Source organism: Trichomycterus rosablanca, chromosome 1 (assembly GCF_030014385.1).
Source record: "Trichomycterus rosablanca isolate fTriRos1 chromosome 1, fTriRos1.hap1, whole genome shotgun sequence".
Taxonomy (NCBI): domain Eukaryota; kingdom Metazoa; phylum Chordata; class Actinopteri; order Siluriformes; family Trichomycteridae; genus Trichomycterus; species Trichomycterus rosablanca.
Genome location: NC_085988.1, coordinates 27,681,431 through 27,698,667, shown reverse-complemented (window position 1 = coordinate 27,698,667; position 17,237 = coordinate 27,681,431). Strand labels below are relative to the sequence as shown.

At 38.1% G+C, this 17,237-nt stretch overlaps 1 protein-coding gene across 1 annotated transcript in view; it reads left to right on the top strand.

The window, feature by feature from the left end:
- The first annotated feature begins 5,917 nt into the window (after positions 1-5,917).
- The window catches only part of b4galnt4a (beta-1,4-N-acetyl-galactosaminyl transferase 4a), a 277,540-nt gene continuing 266,220 nt past the window's right edge, over positions 5,918-17,237 (top strand). Inside the window, exon 1 of the mRNA XM_062997332.1 lies at positions 5,918-6,178. Coding sequence (XP_062853402.1) covers positions 6,037-6,178 — 142 coding nt within the window. The 5' untranslated portion in view covers positions 5,918-6,036. The remainder of the gene's footprint in view (positions 6,179-17,237) is intronic.

Sequence of the window (17,237 nt, the reverse complement as noted above, 5' to 3'; positions counted from 1 at the left end):
TGACAGATGCTTCCCTTTATGAATACATATGAAGAAAATAGCTGTTAAAGCCTGGCTGATATTCATTGAATCAATAGCTTTAGAAGCCAATTTAAAAAGCAGTACCTTTACAGCAGTGGTGATTTCTCAAAGACTGCAAGGGAAGCTCAGCTTCCCCTAAGATGTCAAAAATTAAATGGTCAAATATGTACAGTTGTGTTAACATTTCATTGACTACAAATGCGTTAGAACACGTTCATCTTGAATCAGCTACTTATCACAAATCGACTCGATTTTGTTAACTTAACTCATACATTCCCGGAGCGTCAATTGATTTACACATCGAAATTTTACAACAAACTAGCAATTCAGAGCAAGTCAGCACAGCATAAACACTGTTAGTAATATGTGACAATTTCTAATTGTAATGTATAAAATTGACTGAAGGTGTATAGATGTAACTGTGCTTCATATTTCTTGAAGTATGTGTGTTCTAAACTACTAAACAGTGACTACGCATGATGAAATTGTCAGTCCTCTACCACCAGGGGGAAGACTTCGGTTGGTTAGGCCCACATATCTAACCCTAGTGGTCAAAATGTTCATCCATAAACCTTTATTTAAAACGATTATTTCTTACCATAATACATTAAGCAATATTTACCAAACTTGCACTTGATGTCCAATCACAGCATTGTGCCAGTATTAAACATGTAAGCTGGTTGGAAATCCTTTTACATCTATTAGAAAGCAGCATATTTTTGTTGAACCGGCAATTCAGTTAACAACTATTTACATGAAAGTGAGTAAGAAATCATGTTGTGCAACATTGCTAAAATCCTAATTAATATTTTGAGTATTGTACAGCCAGTAAGTATTTAAGAGCCAAAAGCCAAAAGATGACACTTTTACTGTATTGCCTCTCTCGTGTGATGAATTGGCACCCTATGTTTGGTGTGTCTTATAGACCAGATAGACCTGGTTTGATCAGACTGAATCTGTTCATGCAAAAGTCTTGCACAAAGTTGCCACAAGCTTAGTAATTGTATGTTTTAAGTCACTATATGTTTGATAGACACCTAAAATGATATGGGCAGTGAGGCAGTGTTAGCTCAGCGTTTAGGGATCTGGACTAGTGATAAGAAGGATAGATAGATAGATAGATAGATAGATAGATAGATAGATAGATAGATAGATAGATAGATAGATAGATAGATAGATAGATAGATAGATAGATAGATAGATAGATAGATAGATAGATAGATAGATAGATAGATAGATAGATAGATAGATAGATAGATAGATAGATAGATAGAGTGGTGTTCAAAAAAATAGCAGTCCAACACCATTGACCTGATAAATCACTGTTTTTAGTAGAAATGCTATTTCTACATAGCAAAAATTTTACTTGAAAGTGTAGTAGAGTAATGAAAACAAAACAAACCCAACAATTAGGACATGCATCCCACTTATTCTGAGTAATCGAAGTATTGATTGAAAGGGGCTTGTTCAAAATAATAGCAGTGAGGAGTTCAATTGGTGAAGTCATTCATTCAACAGAAGAACGGGTGTCAATTTTGGCCCTTATTTAATATAGGAGGGTGGCAAATGTTGCACAGGTTGGTCATAGCACATTTCCTTTTGAAATACTGGGTAAAATGGGTTGTTCCAGACATTGTTCTGATGAACAGAGTACTTTGATTAAAAAGTTGATAGTAGAGGGAAAAAACATACAGAGAAGTGCAGCAAATTATAGGCTGCTCGAAGAATGGATCGAAGAATAGCCAAAATGGCAAAGGTTCAGCTAATGATCACCTCCAGAAAGATCAAGGAACATCTGAAGTTACCAGTGAGTACAGAAGATGATTAAGTGAAGCCAATTTACCAGCAAGAACTCCTTGCAAAGTCCCGTTGTTAAGAAAAAGACGTTTCCTGAATGGGTTCAAATTTGCCAAGGAACACATTAACTGGTCCAAAGAGAAATGGCTCAACATTTGTGTACTGGTGAGAGCAAAATTTTATTTTTTTGGTCTAGTGGCCATAGACAGTATGTCTGACGTCCCCTGAGCACTGAATTCAAGCCAAAGTTCACTGCGAAGACAGTAAAGCACGGTGGTACAAAATTATGATATGGGGATGTTTTTCATACCATGGTGTTACGTCTATTTATCACATACGAGGGATCATGGATCAGTTTAAATATATCAGAATACTTGAGGAGATCATGTTGCCCTATGTCGAAGAAGAAATGTGTTTAAAATGGGTGTTTCAACATGACAATGACCCAAAACATCTTGGTTACAGACAAACAAGATTGAGGTAATAGAGTGACCAGCCCAATCCCCTGACCTCAGTCCCATAGAGAACTTGTGTTCTGATATCTGAAATGCGTTTTTTTGAGGCAAAACCCAAAATTGCAGAAGAACTGTGGAATGTAGTGTAATCATTCTGGACTGGAATACCTGTTCAGAGGTGCCAGAAGTTGGTCGACTCCATGCAACACAGATCTCGGAAACAATTGTAATGCCACTAAATATTTGTTCAGTAATTTAAACTAAAGTGAAACCTCAAACATTTTTAGTTTATAGATACATTTTTTGAGAAAAATGCTGGCACTGCTATTTTTTTGAACAGCCTAATATTCATTTTTCTTAATTTTCTGTAAATGATTAACACAAACTGGCTAAATGTTGTTAATGTTTTGATTTTGAATTGAAAGTGTAGTATTTTCAGTGCATTTGCATTCATGGAAATAAAAGTTATTAGAATGATTTTGTGCTTTATTCACTTTTTTAAAATCACTGCTATTTTTTTGAACACTACTGTAGATAGATAGATAGATGGATTGGATGGATGGATGGATGGATGGATGGATACTTTATTGATCCTTTGCAGGAAATTTCTTTGTTACAGCAGCTCACATTAGACAACAACTTCTTGCATACATACAACATACAGTATGTTCACTAACAGTATAAAAACAAGCAATAAAAATATAAATTTACAGTATGATTCTATATACATGTAAACACTTTTATGGTGCATGCATAGCATACACAATTTAGGTATTTATTAGATATGTAAACATTGGTCTTATGGTGCATGCATAGCATACAACAAGTAGGTATTTAGTATAGATTATTATGAATTATTTTAAATTATTGTGAGTTGTTATAGTTGTTATTGTATCGCTGGTTCAAGCTCCACCACTGCCAAGTTACAACTGGTTGGCTCCTGGGCAAAGCACATAACTTTCAATTGCTTTCATTGTATTCAGTGGTAATTTTAAGTCACTTTGGATAAAAGTATCTGCTAAATAATTTACATTTGATTGTTTTAGAAATAATCCAGCACATTTAAATATTTTATTTGCATTTTGAATAAAGCATCATGTAAAATGTAAATGGAAAAATGCATCAAAATTCGGTGGGTAGCACTGTATCCTCACAGCAAGAAGGTCCTGGGTTTGATTGCCAGGGGGAGCGGTCCAGGTCCTTTCTGCGCTGCGCTTATGTTCTGGGTTTCCTCCGGGAGCTCCGGTTTCCTCCCACACTCCAAAGACATGCAAGTGAGGTGAATAGGAGATACAAAATTGTCCATGACTGTGTTTGACATTAAAGAATTTAACTGATGAATCTTGTGTAATCAGTAATTGCCTGTCCTGAATGTAACCAAAGAGTGTAAAACATGACGTTAAAATCCTAATAAACAAATATGCACGCTTACAATATTATCATTCTACAGTATAATGGTCCACTTAACTGTGGGCGTGGTGTTAACAGGTGCAATGAGTAAACAGGCCTCTAGAAATGATGGCTAGATATCAAAAAGCTTCATTTTAAAATATAGGGCACTAGATAACGCATAAAAGCCTATTCATTTGTAGTACATCAAGATAGAAGATACATTGCTATTTGACATTCGGCCGGTTGATTGGTTGTTTTGATGACGCTTGGAGCTCTGCTTGGGATAGGTCAGAGCTGAGCTCGGCCCCGCCCTAGTTCGGTAGCCCGGCAGCGTCATGGATGCTGAAGTGAGGAGCGTCGGTAAACGGAGCAGCAGTAGCGGTGTCGGTGCCCGGAATGTAGTGGAGACTGCGCGGATTTGGTGGAATCGTAGCAAATAATATCTACACGAACTAGAAGTACTGGTGTGAACTGCGTCGCATGGTGTAAGGAAGGGGGAGGAATCTGTACAAAAGCGCGCACGGATGGAAGCGGAGATCCGTGTTTATAGCGTTCATTGTATTGCTATAAAGGAGTGGTATTGTTTCATCCAGCGCGGTTATTATAAGGATGCAACAATCTGTTTATAAACTGTCAAGGTGGACGAAATCTACGCAAACCCTTGAACAAGCTTTAACTAGATCTCTACTAGGATGTGGAGCCACATATTGACTAAAATACCTCTTTTTAATGTATACTTAATAAGAGTTGGAGCTGAACTGGTCGCCTTTAGTGTTAATACTATAGGCTCATAAATCACAACAGTGTGTATTAATGATCAGTGTTTGGCACAGCACTCCAACACTCGCACCTGTTTTACTGGAGTGTGATAGTCTGTGTTAAAGTATGTTTATTCCTTCAGATGTGTTACAAATACGAGAGATACGAGAGATTTGTTCTTGAGTGACATTCAGTTGTTGATTGGTTAGGTGTAAAATACATAGACTACTATACAAACAAACAAACACTGGACTGTATACAAGCAAAAGTACAAATAAGTTGTGAAGATGCTATTTAAAAGTATAAAATAATACTGAGGTGTATTAAATTAACTTTAGGTCTGTAGGAAGGAATACTAAGATGTATTTAAATTGTTTAAAACATGCCACCTGTTTATTAAACAGCTGAATACTTGCAAGCTGAGATTTAAAACTAAATCAGTTAAATTTACATGGAAATATATACAGAAATAAAGAACTATGTGTTTTGTGTTTGCATCCCTTGTAAAAGATACATAGGCTGCTAAGCAAACACTGGATTGTGTACAGGTACACACAGATGTACAGATCTAACAAGGAACAATTTACTCCAAACTAAAATAGGAAAAATAATATAAAGTGGAATACTGAATGTGAAACCTGCACAGAAACTGTATCAACTAATACACAATTTGTTTAAGATTGGAAATATACCAGATTAAGTTTTGTATCACTTGTAAAATGCATGAACTGCTAAGCAGATAAGCAGAATCTGGAATGGTTTGTTTACATGTGCACAGATTATACTAAAAGATGAAGCAAACAGGTCATTATTAAGTAGAAGTATATAATAATCAGTAGGTCTAGAATGATGCTTGACAAATTTGAGATTAAATGTCTTGAATAAGCAATGCACAGTAATGTTTGGGCATATATGGGCATAAAACAGTATGCGCACTGCCTTTTCTGGCAGGTGGGCATCACTTACATAGTTTATTATTATTATTGATGGCCTATTTGGAGGTGTTTGTATCTTTCACGTGTGTCTGATGACAGGAACGACTATTACGTATTCAGTTTACTGATTAACTTCGTAAAGACAGTTGTAGTTAATGCAGTTATTATATGCATAATGCAGTCGATCATGCAGTTGCAGCAGCTCGGTTACAGGCGCACCAGGATGCGCACTCATGCGTTCCACGATTGGAGAAAGTAAACTACGGACAACAAGGCAAGGTTAAAGGATAAAGGTGAGACCTGGGCTGGCTGACAAACTGGATGATCAGAGCAACTGTTTAATCGGTGTCACCGAGGCCACACAGAAAGCGGATTGTACCAGATTATATTGCCACTGCTAGTTTGACATTCGGCTGGAGAATCGTGGACTACTCCTGCACTATGTGGATCATTTGATTTGTTTACGCACCGGTTTCCTCAGTTGAGCGCGGAGCAAACTCAGTCCGATATCCATCTCCAGTGCTGGCTGATAAAATGACTTAACCATTAAGAGAGAACTGTGGCAGCACTGAATCTGTAACAGATCTGGCTGGCACTGTGAGAGTGCAGTTGATGGGAATGTCGCTGTGCTGCAGGTGATCGTTGTTGTATCCACTTTGCTGTGTTGAACCGTGAGGATGCTGCGCTTCCCGGTGAAGAAGATCAGAAAGCAGTTCAAGCTGCTGCTGCTACTGGTGCTGCTCACCTTCGCTGTGTGGTTTACATACCTGCACATCCACCAGGGTAAAGCCATCCGCCTGCACTTCAACTACGCCAAAGGTACTACACTTACAGGCTGTGTGCTGTTTTAAACCATCCTTACATTAAATCAATCAGGTGGCATGCTTTTATGTTCAGAATTTTAAGTTGTCAGTACATGCATAATTTGATATTAATTGTAATTAATTAAGGACAAAATGTAAAAGTACCTTTTATATAGGTATTGATAGAGCCTGAATGTTTATAAGTCTTCATCTGGGTTTAAATCATCATGTGGAATGTTGTGATTTGTGTCCAAAAGCAAAAGTTTGAGTTCCTAATGTATTCGTGATTAAGAAAGCAGTACTCTGCTAGTATATTTGTATTTTAATTAGGAAAAATAAGATTAAAATAGGAGTGAGTGCTACAGGCAGTGTTCGTTTTTATCTTTAGGTTGATGGAATCGGTCACTTGGCATACTGTGATTTGAATCTAAAAATTTTAATATGTCAGTTCTTACATGGTTAGGAAAGAAGTACAGTCTAAGTATATTTGTATTTCCCAAAAACACAATGTATAAGTCCTTCAAAAATAAGGACGGCACTGTAACCGGTGTCCTCCATCATTGTATATGTATGTTTATATTATGGTAATAGTAGATCTCACAATATAGAACATGCACTTTTAACTGCTTCATTTTGTTTACCTCTTCTCTCTTTAGAAAATAGTTGTGTTTTTTTCTGTTTGGTGAGACTTTTTAAAAATATATATATATTTATAAATATTTCTGTTTAAAAAAAAAAAAAAAAAAAAAAAAAAAAATATATATATAGTATATATATATAATTTTATAGCAAATATTTACTCCAGTTTTATGTTTATTTCAAATTCTGTACATGATATGTTGTATGATGTTTTGTGATCTCACATGTTAATTATACAGTATAATATAGTTGTACTACTGAATTAATATGAGCAGCTGGTTGTAATAGGGGTGTCATGATGTTAAAATGTTTGCTGGTTGTAATACAGGTGTCATGATATCAACATGATTTTGTCATATATATACCCTACCATGCAAACCTTTAATTCTGACCAGGGTCGTAGTGGGTTCTCCACTCACTCGAGAACATTAAGACAGATAGGCAGAATCCATGGCGCATGAAAGGTACCTTCTCAGACATTCTGAGTAAATGGCAAAGTACTAAAACAAATAAAGGTGACTGTGAGACATTACCTGCAGTCAAGATTTTTGTACATGATTTTTAGAGTGTCATTTAGCTTTATTTCTTTCTGAAATGTCAAGCTTTTTAAATGTCTCTGCTCACAAGTTGTGTGGTTCCTGTAGCGAGTGCTTCATGCAACTCCAAATCCCAAAAAGCTAGTTCAGTAGAAAAAATTTTAATAGAAAAACGTTAAGATAAAAAAGTAGTTGAGATAGGAACATAATATATGTTATATCATCTTCCCTTTTATATTCTGTAATTCTTTGGAAACCTAGGATACCAGTATTTGTAAGTGTGAAATGTTTTTTTTGCTTAATTTAACGAAACAGCTGCTCAGCAGTTGGGGATTTCTGTTGTCATATGTTGCATTTCATAATGCATTGCACATTTTTTTGTCTTTCTAAATCAAATGACAAGACGTCTAAATGGCAGCATATGTTGCTTCAAAATGCATATCTACCCTGTAGCATTCATTAATTGTGCCTTCACAGATATTAAAGTAATACCATGACAGACACTGGCTTTTGAACTTTGCACTGGTAACAAACGGGATTGTTCTTTTCATCTTTGACTCAACATTCTAAAACAAAATTCATAGGTGGACTCATCAGTAGGGGTGGGTTTATAAAATCGATTTTTCGATTTTAATCGATCTTTATTTGAACGATCCGATATCGATTCATATAAATGCGAGATCGATTTTTCAAATACGCCCCCTTTTACGGTGCACACGGAAATCTATTACTATTGTTACCCCCTTTAATTTCGCGTGACCAGCCACTGTTTTTTCATGCAACGAGATCTGACCTGCACATCAGTTTAGCACGGCAGAAGCTCAAGTTATGACCACTACACAACTTTTTGAACTGATTTTCGCTCGGCTCTGGATTCGGGAGGAACTCGGTGTTCGCTCTGCGATCAAAACTCGGCTCTCAATCAATGTGAGAAACAGCGAGGGGAAACACAGGGGAGAGGTTGGAAACAGGTGGTGGAGCGCAATATAGTTTCTATCAGAATACATCAGCACACGCGAGATCGTTCTCTACAAAACAAAATATTTATTAACCTTCAACTCACTACAGAACGATCCATGCTGCTCGTGTTGCCAAATCCACTCAGATTCATTTATTTCATCAGCGCACAAACTTTGATTGCTCGCTACTTGTTGATGTGCATGTTTGGACGTGGTATCATTAAACCTTTCATCACTTCTCACGTGTGTTTTCGTGACAAAACGTAGTTTTGGAGACCAGAGAAGCTCGCCTGTGATTCCCCCTGGTGATGGATGGTGTAGTGTAAAACTCCCCATCGCCGATCAGTCGTGTAGTGTGAACATTACAGTGACCAGGTGTTAATCAGAGTGTCGTGTAGTGTAAACTTGGCATAAGCTGTTCAACAGCCAGGTGTATGTTTACATTACATTTACAATGTTGTAGCATGTCAGACAAATGGAAGAAAACAGTAACATTCATTTTTTATTATTATTTCATTTGTCTGACATGCTACAACATTGTAAATGTAATGTAAACATACACCTGGCTGTTGAATGTTACTGTTTTCTGTTTTGGATTAATTATTTATGTAAACAAAATACACAAATATTTTTAATACTGAGTGTTCTTTGTACAATTATCACATTCGTTCTCTGAACATCTGTACATATGTAAACAAAACCTGTTAATGTAACTCAAATATGCCTAAATGTGTTGAATCGAAATTGGATCGAAAATCGAATCGAAAATCGAAAATCGAAGATCGAATCGAATCGGGACCTGGTGAATCGGAATCGAATCGATCCAGGAAATTGGTGGCGATACCCAGCCCTACTCATCAGACACATTTTCACTTTGCATCAGTACAGTTTATGTCAGGATCATTTCTGAATGTTGCTTGTAAAGGACTTTCACTTTGGGTATTGAGGTATTTACCTGCATTTGTAGATGCAGTGATAAACAGTATAATTGTTTCATTCATTCATTTTTAGCATTTAGCAGACGCTTTTTATCCAAAGCGACTTACAGTTGTGAAAGTATACCATCTAAGCAATTGAGGGTTAAGGGCCTTGCTCAATGGCCCAACAGTGGCAACCTGGCAGTGGTGAGGCTTGAACCGGCAACCTTCTGATTACTGGACCAGTACCTTAACCACTAGGCTACTGCTGCCCTTATAATCACATATTCACAAGACTGTTTACTGAATATTTACTAAAAGTTCATGTGGTTAAATTACCTACAGAAACATGTCAATTTATAATGCATCCTTTCTGAGGGATTAAAAATCATGGGCATCATGGGGTATAGTTTTGGGCCCTACCCTTGCACAGAGACTTTTTAGAATTCACTAAATCTTACAATAATGGCATGGAGTGTCGAAGTGAAATCCCTTAAATTCCTTGCAATGGTATATAGAAAATCTTGTTCTTAAACTGTTGAGCGTGTTATGAAAGTTTTAGTGAAGTGGTGAACTTCGATTCATCATTGATCATAAACAATTGAGCCATTTGTTAATGTCTCCTTGACCAAATAACTACCTGTTTCACAGGTACTCCTGGTCTTCATTTGCCCCTGTCAAATGTTATTGCAAGTATTAAATCATGACTTATAGCATATAATAAAAAATAATAAAAATTAATAGGTGTACACATTTATGCTTTTAGATTTTATTACCGTTTTACCTGTTGTCTCATTTTTTTGGAAGTATGCAAAAACATTTTCACACAACCTTTTTACTGCATTGGCTATTGTGATTAATAATGTTGAGATCGTGTGGTGATGTTAAACCTGTAAACCAAACCAAAACCAGTAACATTACATTATTTCAGGTAAATTGCTTTTTATGGCTTTCCAGCATTTAGTATTCAAGCCTTCTTCATGATATGCTGATTTGAAGTTTGAAGGTTTGGATTATTTCTGAATCACCTACCACTTAGGGGAGCCCAGTTTATTTCTAGTTAATGGATTTGTGATGGCATAGTAAAGGATAGGTTAAAATTTGACACTGTTTAAGAAAGAAGTTTAGAGAAAGTTTTCAGGTATTGAAAACTTAAGATCACTTACTAACAGTTAATGTTTTGGAGTAAAACACACACACACAAACTGTATGAACAGTAGTATGTGGACACCCCAGCACCATTTCCTGTTCTAGTATGACTGTGCCTGCCCAAAGTAAGAGTCATAATGGTATGACTTGACCAGTGTGGTGTAAAGGAACATCAGCAGCTTGCACAGAGCCTTAATTTAAACCCCACTGAACAGCTTTGGGATAAATTAAAATGATGATGGCAAGCCAGGCATTCTTGTCCATCTGTGCCTGACCTCACAAATGCTCTTTTGACTAAATGGGCTCAAAATCCCACAGACAGCAGACTCTTACAGAGAGACATATTGTATATGGAGAGTCAAGCTATGGTCTCTGTGAATCAGCTACCACTTATACAGGACACATTTCTGCAGCATCACTGAGTTTGAGCTGTCTGTGGTGATGGGCTAATGCATTAGACAACTGCACCACCCATGCACCCTCTGTTTTGAGCTTTAATGTAGATGGACAAATTGGAAAACATGAGGTCTAAATTGCAGTTAAAAACAGTTTTAAATGTATTAGTTTTGTTGCTGATTGAACCATAGATCAACTGATCACTGATCTGTGATTAATTCACTGGGCGATACAAACCAAATTTCAAACCATACCTTATAGAGCATTTCATAAACTTTTAATAGGGTTGACGCCAGGATATCAAGCAGGCTATTCCACTGGTCACTGTCCTGATGAAACTCCAATCTATGTTCAAAGTCAAGATTTTAAATTAATCTTGCTTCATCTACTTTGATCAGTCTGTCCACCAGTTCTGCCATCAGCAAATCAGTCCCAGAGCTTAATACTAGCACCATTATGCTTCAACCATGTTTCATCTGACTGCAAAAGGCTTTTTTTAATTTGTGATCAGCAGCAAACTTCATTAGAGCCTGAAGGTTTCTTGGACAGCAGCATCCAAGCTTATGGTGATGTAAATCTCTGGACAATGACAACTGTGCTCTGGTATCTAGAAACAATTGTTTTAAAGTCTTTTTTGCATTCTGTACTAAACTCACTAAACCTTTTCAGAGTTACTGCTTGTGTCTCAGTCTAATGGCTGCAGTTAAACTAGCCCATTGTACATGAGCACAAAGAAGCCAGCTGTTTTAATAATCACTAACAAGGAATTAGTTAATGTCACTAATGCCAAGTTCACACTACATGACTTTCCAAGTCGTCAGGTTGCTGTACAGTTCACACTACACAACTGGATCTCTTGTAATCGGGAGTCTTTCAAGTCGGTGTGGTCTTCACGCTACACGACTGATCGGCGATAGGGGGGTTATCTATCTATCACTAACTGGAATCGCAGACGAGCTTCTCCGGTCTCCCAAACTACGTTTTGTCACGAAAGCAAACTCGAGAAGTGACGAGGGGTTTAATAATACCACGTCCAAAAATGCACGTCAAAAAGTAGCGAGCGATCAAAGTTTGTGCGCTGATGTGCAGCGTAAAATCAAGTAGGAAAAATAGGAACAGCATGGATTGTTCTATAGTGAGTTGGAGGTTAATACATATTTTTGCAATGCAACATTGGTGTTATGTTTTGTAGAGAATGATGGTCAGAAATACTGTATAAAACTTGTGTGTGTGCCGATGTATTCTGATATAAACTATATTATGCCCCTTTCCCACCATTTTACATCATCTCCCCTGCGTTTCCCCTCACACCGTTTCTTGCATTCTCAATGGCTGTTCGACATAGCACTCATTGCCACTCGGGCAACTCAGATCCAGATATTTGACAAGCTAGATATCTCCCTTCGGTCGCTGAGCGAATGTTTTACAGCACTAAAATCATTGTTGTGTGCATACTCTGACCCTTCAAAATAAAAGATTAAAAAACAGAATATTGACAAACATCATCAATCGTTCAACCAAAGAAAAAGACCAGTTAGAGATTAAGACTGGTATGAATTATGCTGTATGGATAAAAGTATGTAAACAACTGACTATGAGCTTATTGAACAACTCATTTAAAAATCATGGCCATTAACATGAATTAGCTTATCTTTTGCGGCTAAAACTGGGAAGGCTTTCCACAAGATTATACAGTGTGTCTGTGGGAATATGTGCTCACTCAGACAAAGGATGTCAGATGCAGATGCTGGATGAAAAGGCACGGCTCACAATCAATGTTCCAAATGTTTAAATGCATCAAATTACTTTTCTCAAAACAGAAAGCTCTCTCTGTACTCCTGCTTGAGTAATCGTTCAGGAGCAAATTGCTGCACTAATTCTAAATGAGCTCAGTAATGTCTATGGAAACGGAAGATTCACTACACCAGACTGTATTGGAGTGAAAATGAAAAACAAACAGCTTCACATGGAGTAATATCTGTGGTGTAGGAACAGCGGTGTGATTCCAGAGCCACCCAAATGCCACATTATTATAATAATTTTTTATTCAAGGCACACATGTGTTAGGCTTATCCCAGGCAAATGTTCTATCAGCAAGGTATTAGTTCCACACACAGTCAGTACCTGGTGGTGAGGAACAAAAATCTTTTATCTCAGTAAAGCTAATGTAATGGAATAAATACGTCAACGTAAGGTGCAGATAACGTTCACCTATTCACAAGTTTTAATGTATAAAGGATGTTTTGTATTGTAATGTATTGCACAGAAGAGAGATCTTATCCCCAGCACAGATTTTAGTAGAAGTGAAAAAATTTAAGGGAATTCAAGGATGTAGTTGAGCTTACAGATTAGTTTATATGAACAGAATGGGCCTATGGGAAAGATCACATGATTAAGTGTGATTAGAGATTAATAGGAATATAACACCCGAGCATCCTCTTATGGCAAGAAGTTAATATATACAACAGAAAAGTTCTTATGTGTTACAAAGTAAAAAATCCTGTTTTCAAACCATGCTGAACAATAATGCCTAAACTCACCATGCAAATTTGGCCAAGGCAAGAATAGCGTTCATAGCTTTTTTATGACTTCAGTTATAAGCAATCCAATTAATCTGCTCTCTTGTCTTAGCAGAGCTTGAAATTAACTTTGTAGTTCACCAGCCATGAGCAATTTCCTCTACCAAATTTAGAAACAAGCAAGCATTTTCATTAGCCAAAACCAAACTTGCCACACCAATGCATTTTACATTTGTAAAACCTATGAACCAACCAAAATTGAACCAACCTGTTAATTATTAAATGGTATTTGTTATTTGTTAAATACAAGCATAACCTACAGGTGTGAATAATGTGTACACCTGCCACTGCAACTTTAAATACTAGATGGTGTGAAATTTGGCATGTGTTCCTGCATAACTCAGCTACAATCTCCAAGTTCAGTTTTGCCCACAAATGCCATGGTTTAAAAACAGCACCTCTTTATTGACCCAGTTCTAAATGACATTCTTTATTTTTTTTTAAATGCAACAGAAGTTAGCTACTTCATTTGTTTACATTTTATTTATTGTTTTCATGTTTCAAAATGTTTTATACACTCAGAAAAATATCTTACATTTTCTTTGATCTAATTAAAAAAACATTTTTTAATGAAAATAATAAAGGGTGGCTCAGTGGGTAGCACTGTCACCTCACAGCAAGAAGGTCCTGGGTTCGATCCCTTGGCGGGACAGTCCGGGTTCTTTCTGTGTGGAGTTTGCATGTTCTCCCCGTGTCTGCGTGGGTTTCCTTCGGGAGCTCCGGTTTCCTTCCAGAGTCCAAAAACATGCAGTAGGGTATTATGTGTTTTTTGCTAATTACATTTAATTAGGTTAAATCTGGTGGGTGGGTATCTGGTGGGAGTTGGCTTCCCAATTAAATGTAGATGGGTTGAATTGTCCATACCCTACGCAAACCGGCCGGTAACATCACAAGACAAGCCCTGGACTGCATCCCACAGGGGAAACACAGAGTGGGGAGGCCAAAACAGACATGGAGGAGATAAGTTGAGGGCGAGGCAAGAGACGCCGGCCTATCATGGACCCAGCTGAGGAGGGACGCACAGAACAGAGTCCGCTGAAGGGGCGTGGTTGCGGCCCTTTGTTTCAAAAGATGTCTACAGGCACAATGAATGACATATGAGTTAGTTACACACACCTTTGTGTTCAGGACCGTCTTGCCCGGTCAGTTTGCGCCTGTACAACAGTTTATTACTGTAAGCACAATGTACAGGGGTTGGACAAAATAACTGAAACACCTGTCATTTTAGTGTGGGAGGTTTCATGGCTAAATTGGACCAGTCTGGTGGCCAATCTTCATTAATTGCACATTGCACCAGTAAGAGCAGAGTGTGAAGGTTCAATTAGCAGGGTAAGAGCACAGTTTTGCTCAAAATATTGCAATGCACACAACATTATGGGTGACATACCAGAGTTCAAAAGAGGATAAATTGTTGGTGCACGTCTTGCTGGCGCATCTGTGACCAAGACAGCAAGTCTTTGTGATGTATCAAGAGCCACGGTATCCAGGGTAATGTCAGCATACCACCAAGAAGGACAAACCACATCCAACAGGATTAACTGTGGACGCAAGAGGAAGCTGTCTGAAAGGGATGTTCGGGTGCTAACCCGGATTGTATCCAAAAAACATAAAACCACGGCAGAATTAAATGTGCACCTCAACTCTCCTGTTTCCACCAGAACTGTCCGTCGGGAGCTCCACAGGGTCAATATACACGGCCGGGCTGCTATAGCCAAACCTTTGGTCACTCGTGCCAATGCCAAACGTCGGTTTCAATGGTGCAAGGAGCGCAAATCTTGGGCTGTGGACAATGTGAAACATGTATTGTTCTCTGATGAGTCCACCTTTACTGTTTTCCCCACATCCGGGAGAGTTACGGTGTGGAGAAGCCCCAAAGAAGCGTACCACCCAGACTGTTGCATGCCCAGAGTGAAGCATGGGGGTGGATCAGTGATGGTTTGGGCTGCCATATCATGGCATTCCCTTGGCCCAATACTTGTGCTAGATGGGCGCGTCACTGCCAAGGACTACCGAACCATTCTGGAGGACCATGTGCATCCAATGGTTCAAACATTGTATCCTGAAGGCGGTGCCGTGTATCAGGATGACAATGCACCAATACACACAGCAAGACTGGTGAAAGATTGGTTTGATGAACATGAAAGTGAAGTTGAACATCTCCCATGGCCTGCACAGTCACCAGATCTAAATATTATTGAGCCACTTTGGGGTGTTTTGGAGAAGCGAGTCAGGAAATGTTTTCCTCCACCAGCATCACGTAGTGACCTGGCCACTATCCTGCAAGAAGAATGGCTTAAAATCCCTCTGACCACTGTGCAGGACTTGTATATGTCATTTCCAAGACGAATTGATGCTGTATTGGCCGCAAAAGGAAGCCCTACACCATACTAATAAATTATTGTGGTCTAAAACCAGGTGTTTCAGTTATTTTGTCCAACCCCTGTAAGTGAGTGTGTGTAATTGTTTACTCCTGCTAAACTGGAAATGAAATAACAGCATGTTGTAAATTAAGAAGTGAATAGCAGTAAAACACAAATAATGGATTATGTGTTTTTACCTCATCATTATTTAAACACCAAGAGTCCTTAAAAGACATACACTGATGAGGCATAACATTATGACCACTGACAGGTGAAGTAAATAACACTGATTATCTCTTCATCAGGGCACCTTTTAGTGGGTGGGATATATTAGGCACCAAGTGAACATTTTATCCTCAAAGTTAATGTGTTAGAAGCAGGAAAAATGGGTGAGCGTATGGATTTGAGCGAGTTTAACAAGGGCCAAATTGTGATAGCTAGACGACTGGGTCAGAGCATCTTCAAAACTGCAGCTCTTGTGGGGTGATCCCGGTCTGCAGTGGTCAGTATTTATCAAAAGTGGTCCAAAAAAGGTAGAGTGGTAAACCGGCGACAGAGTCATGGGCGGCCAAGGCTCACTGATGCACGTGGGGAGTGAAGGCTGGCCCGTGTGGTCCGATCCAACAGACGAGCTACTGTAGCTTAAATTGCTGAAGAAGTTAATGCTGGTTCTGATAGAAAGGTGTCAGAATACAAAGTGCATTGTAGTTTGTTGTGTATGGGGCTGCAAAAGGGGGACCAACACAATATTAGGAAGGTGGTCATAATGTTATGCCTGATCAGTGTAAGCTTGGTAGTCACTTTCATACCAGAGCCACTCACTACCTTCTTTCACTCACCCATTTACTCACCCCCAAAATCTATTCTGTCTGACAATGCCAGCACCACTAGAAATTGAGTATTAAAGATAGTGGGATACTCCATGTTTTTTCTTCATTTTGTTGGTTCTTGTATGCAGTCTGTTTAATTGGCTGACCTAGTCTCTACCACAACTAGAAAAACTCATAATTAGTTTATTTAACTATTTAATACTTATTCATTGACAAACGATGCGTACAATTCCTTCAGTCATGGTCTAACATCTAGTCAAAACATTCTTAGAAAAGTAAAAAAAAACCTACTTCATAAGCAAAAACAAGACAGATCAACATTAATGCACATTGTCTACAATCTGTAGTTTGTACAGTGAGAGAGGGCTGGATAGAAATTTAGTGAAGGATATGTGCATGCAGAGGTTGTACTACTAATCACTGTATATATTCAGACTACTTAATGTACAACTTCTTTATTCCTTGTTTTTATTTACTGATGAACAATCTAATTCAGTTACCTGACAAAGTAGCTGCTAAATTAATTGAATGCCCAATTAAACTGGCATTCTGCAGGTGACTTGTTAATTTAAAGCCCTGCTCTAACCCTTCCTAGGAAATTAGCAGAGCTCAATTTGTCTGTGAATAGTTAATTTCTGCAAGTGTCTAAAAAGCAATTAATAACAAAAGCTGAACAGATTAATAGCAAATGATGCTTAAAGACTGGCTAA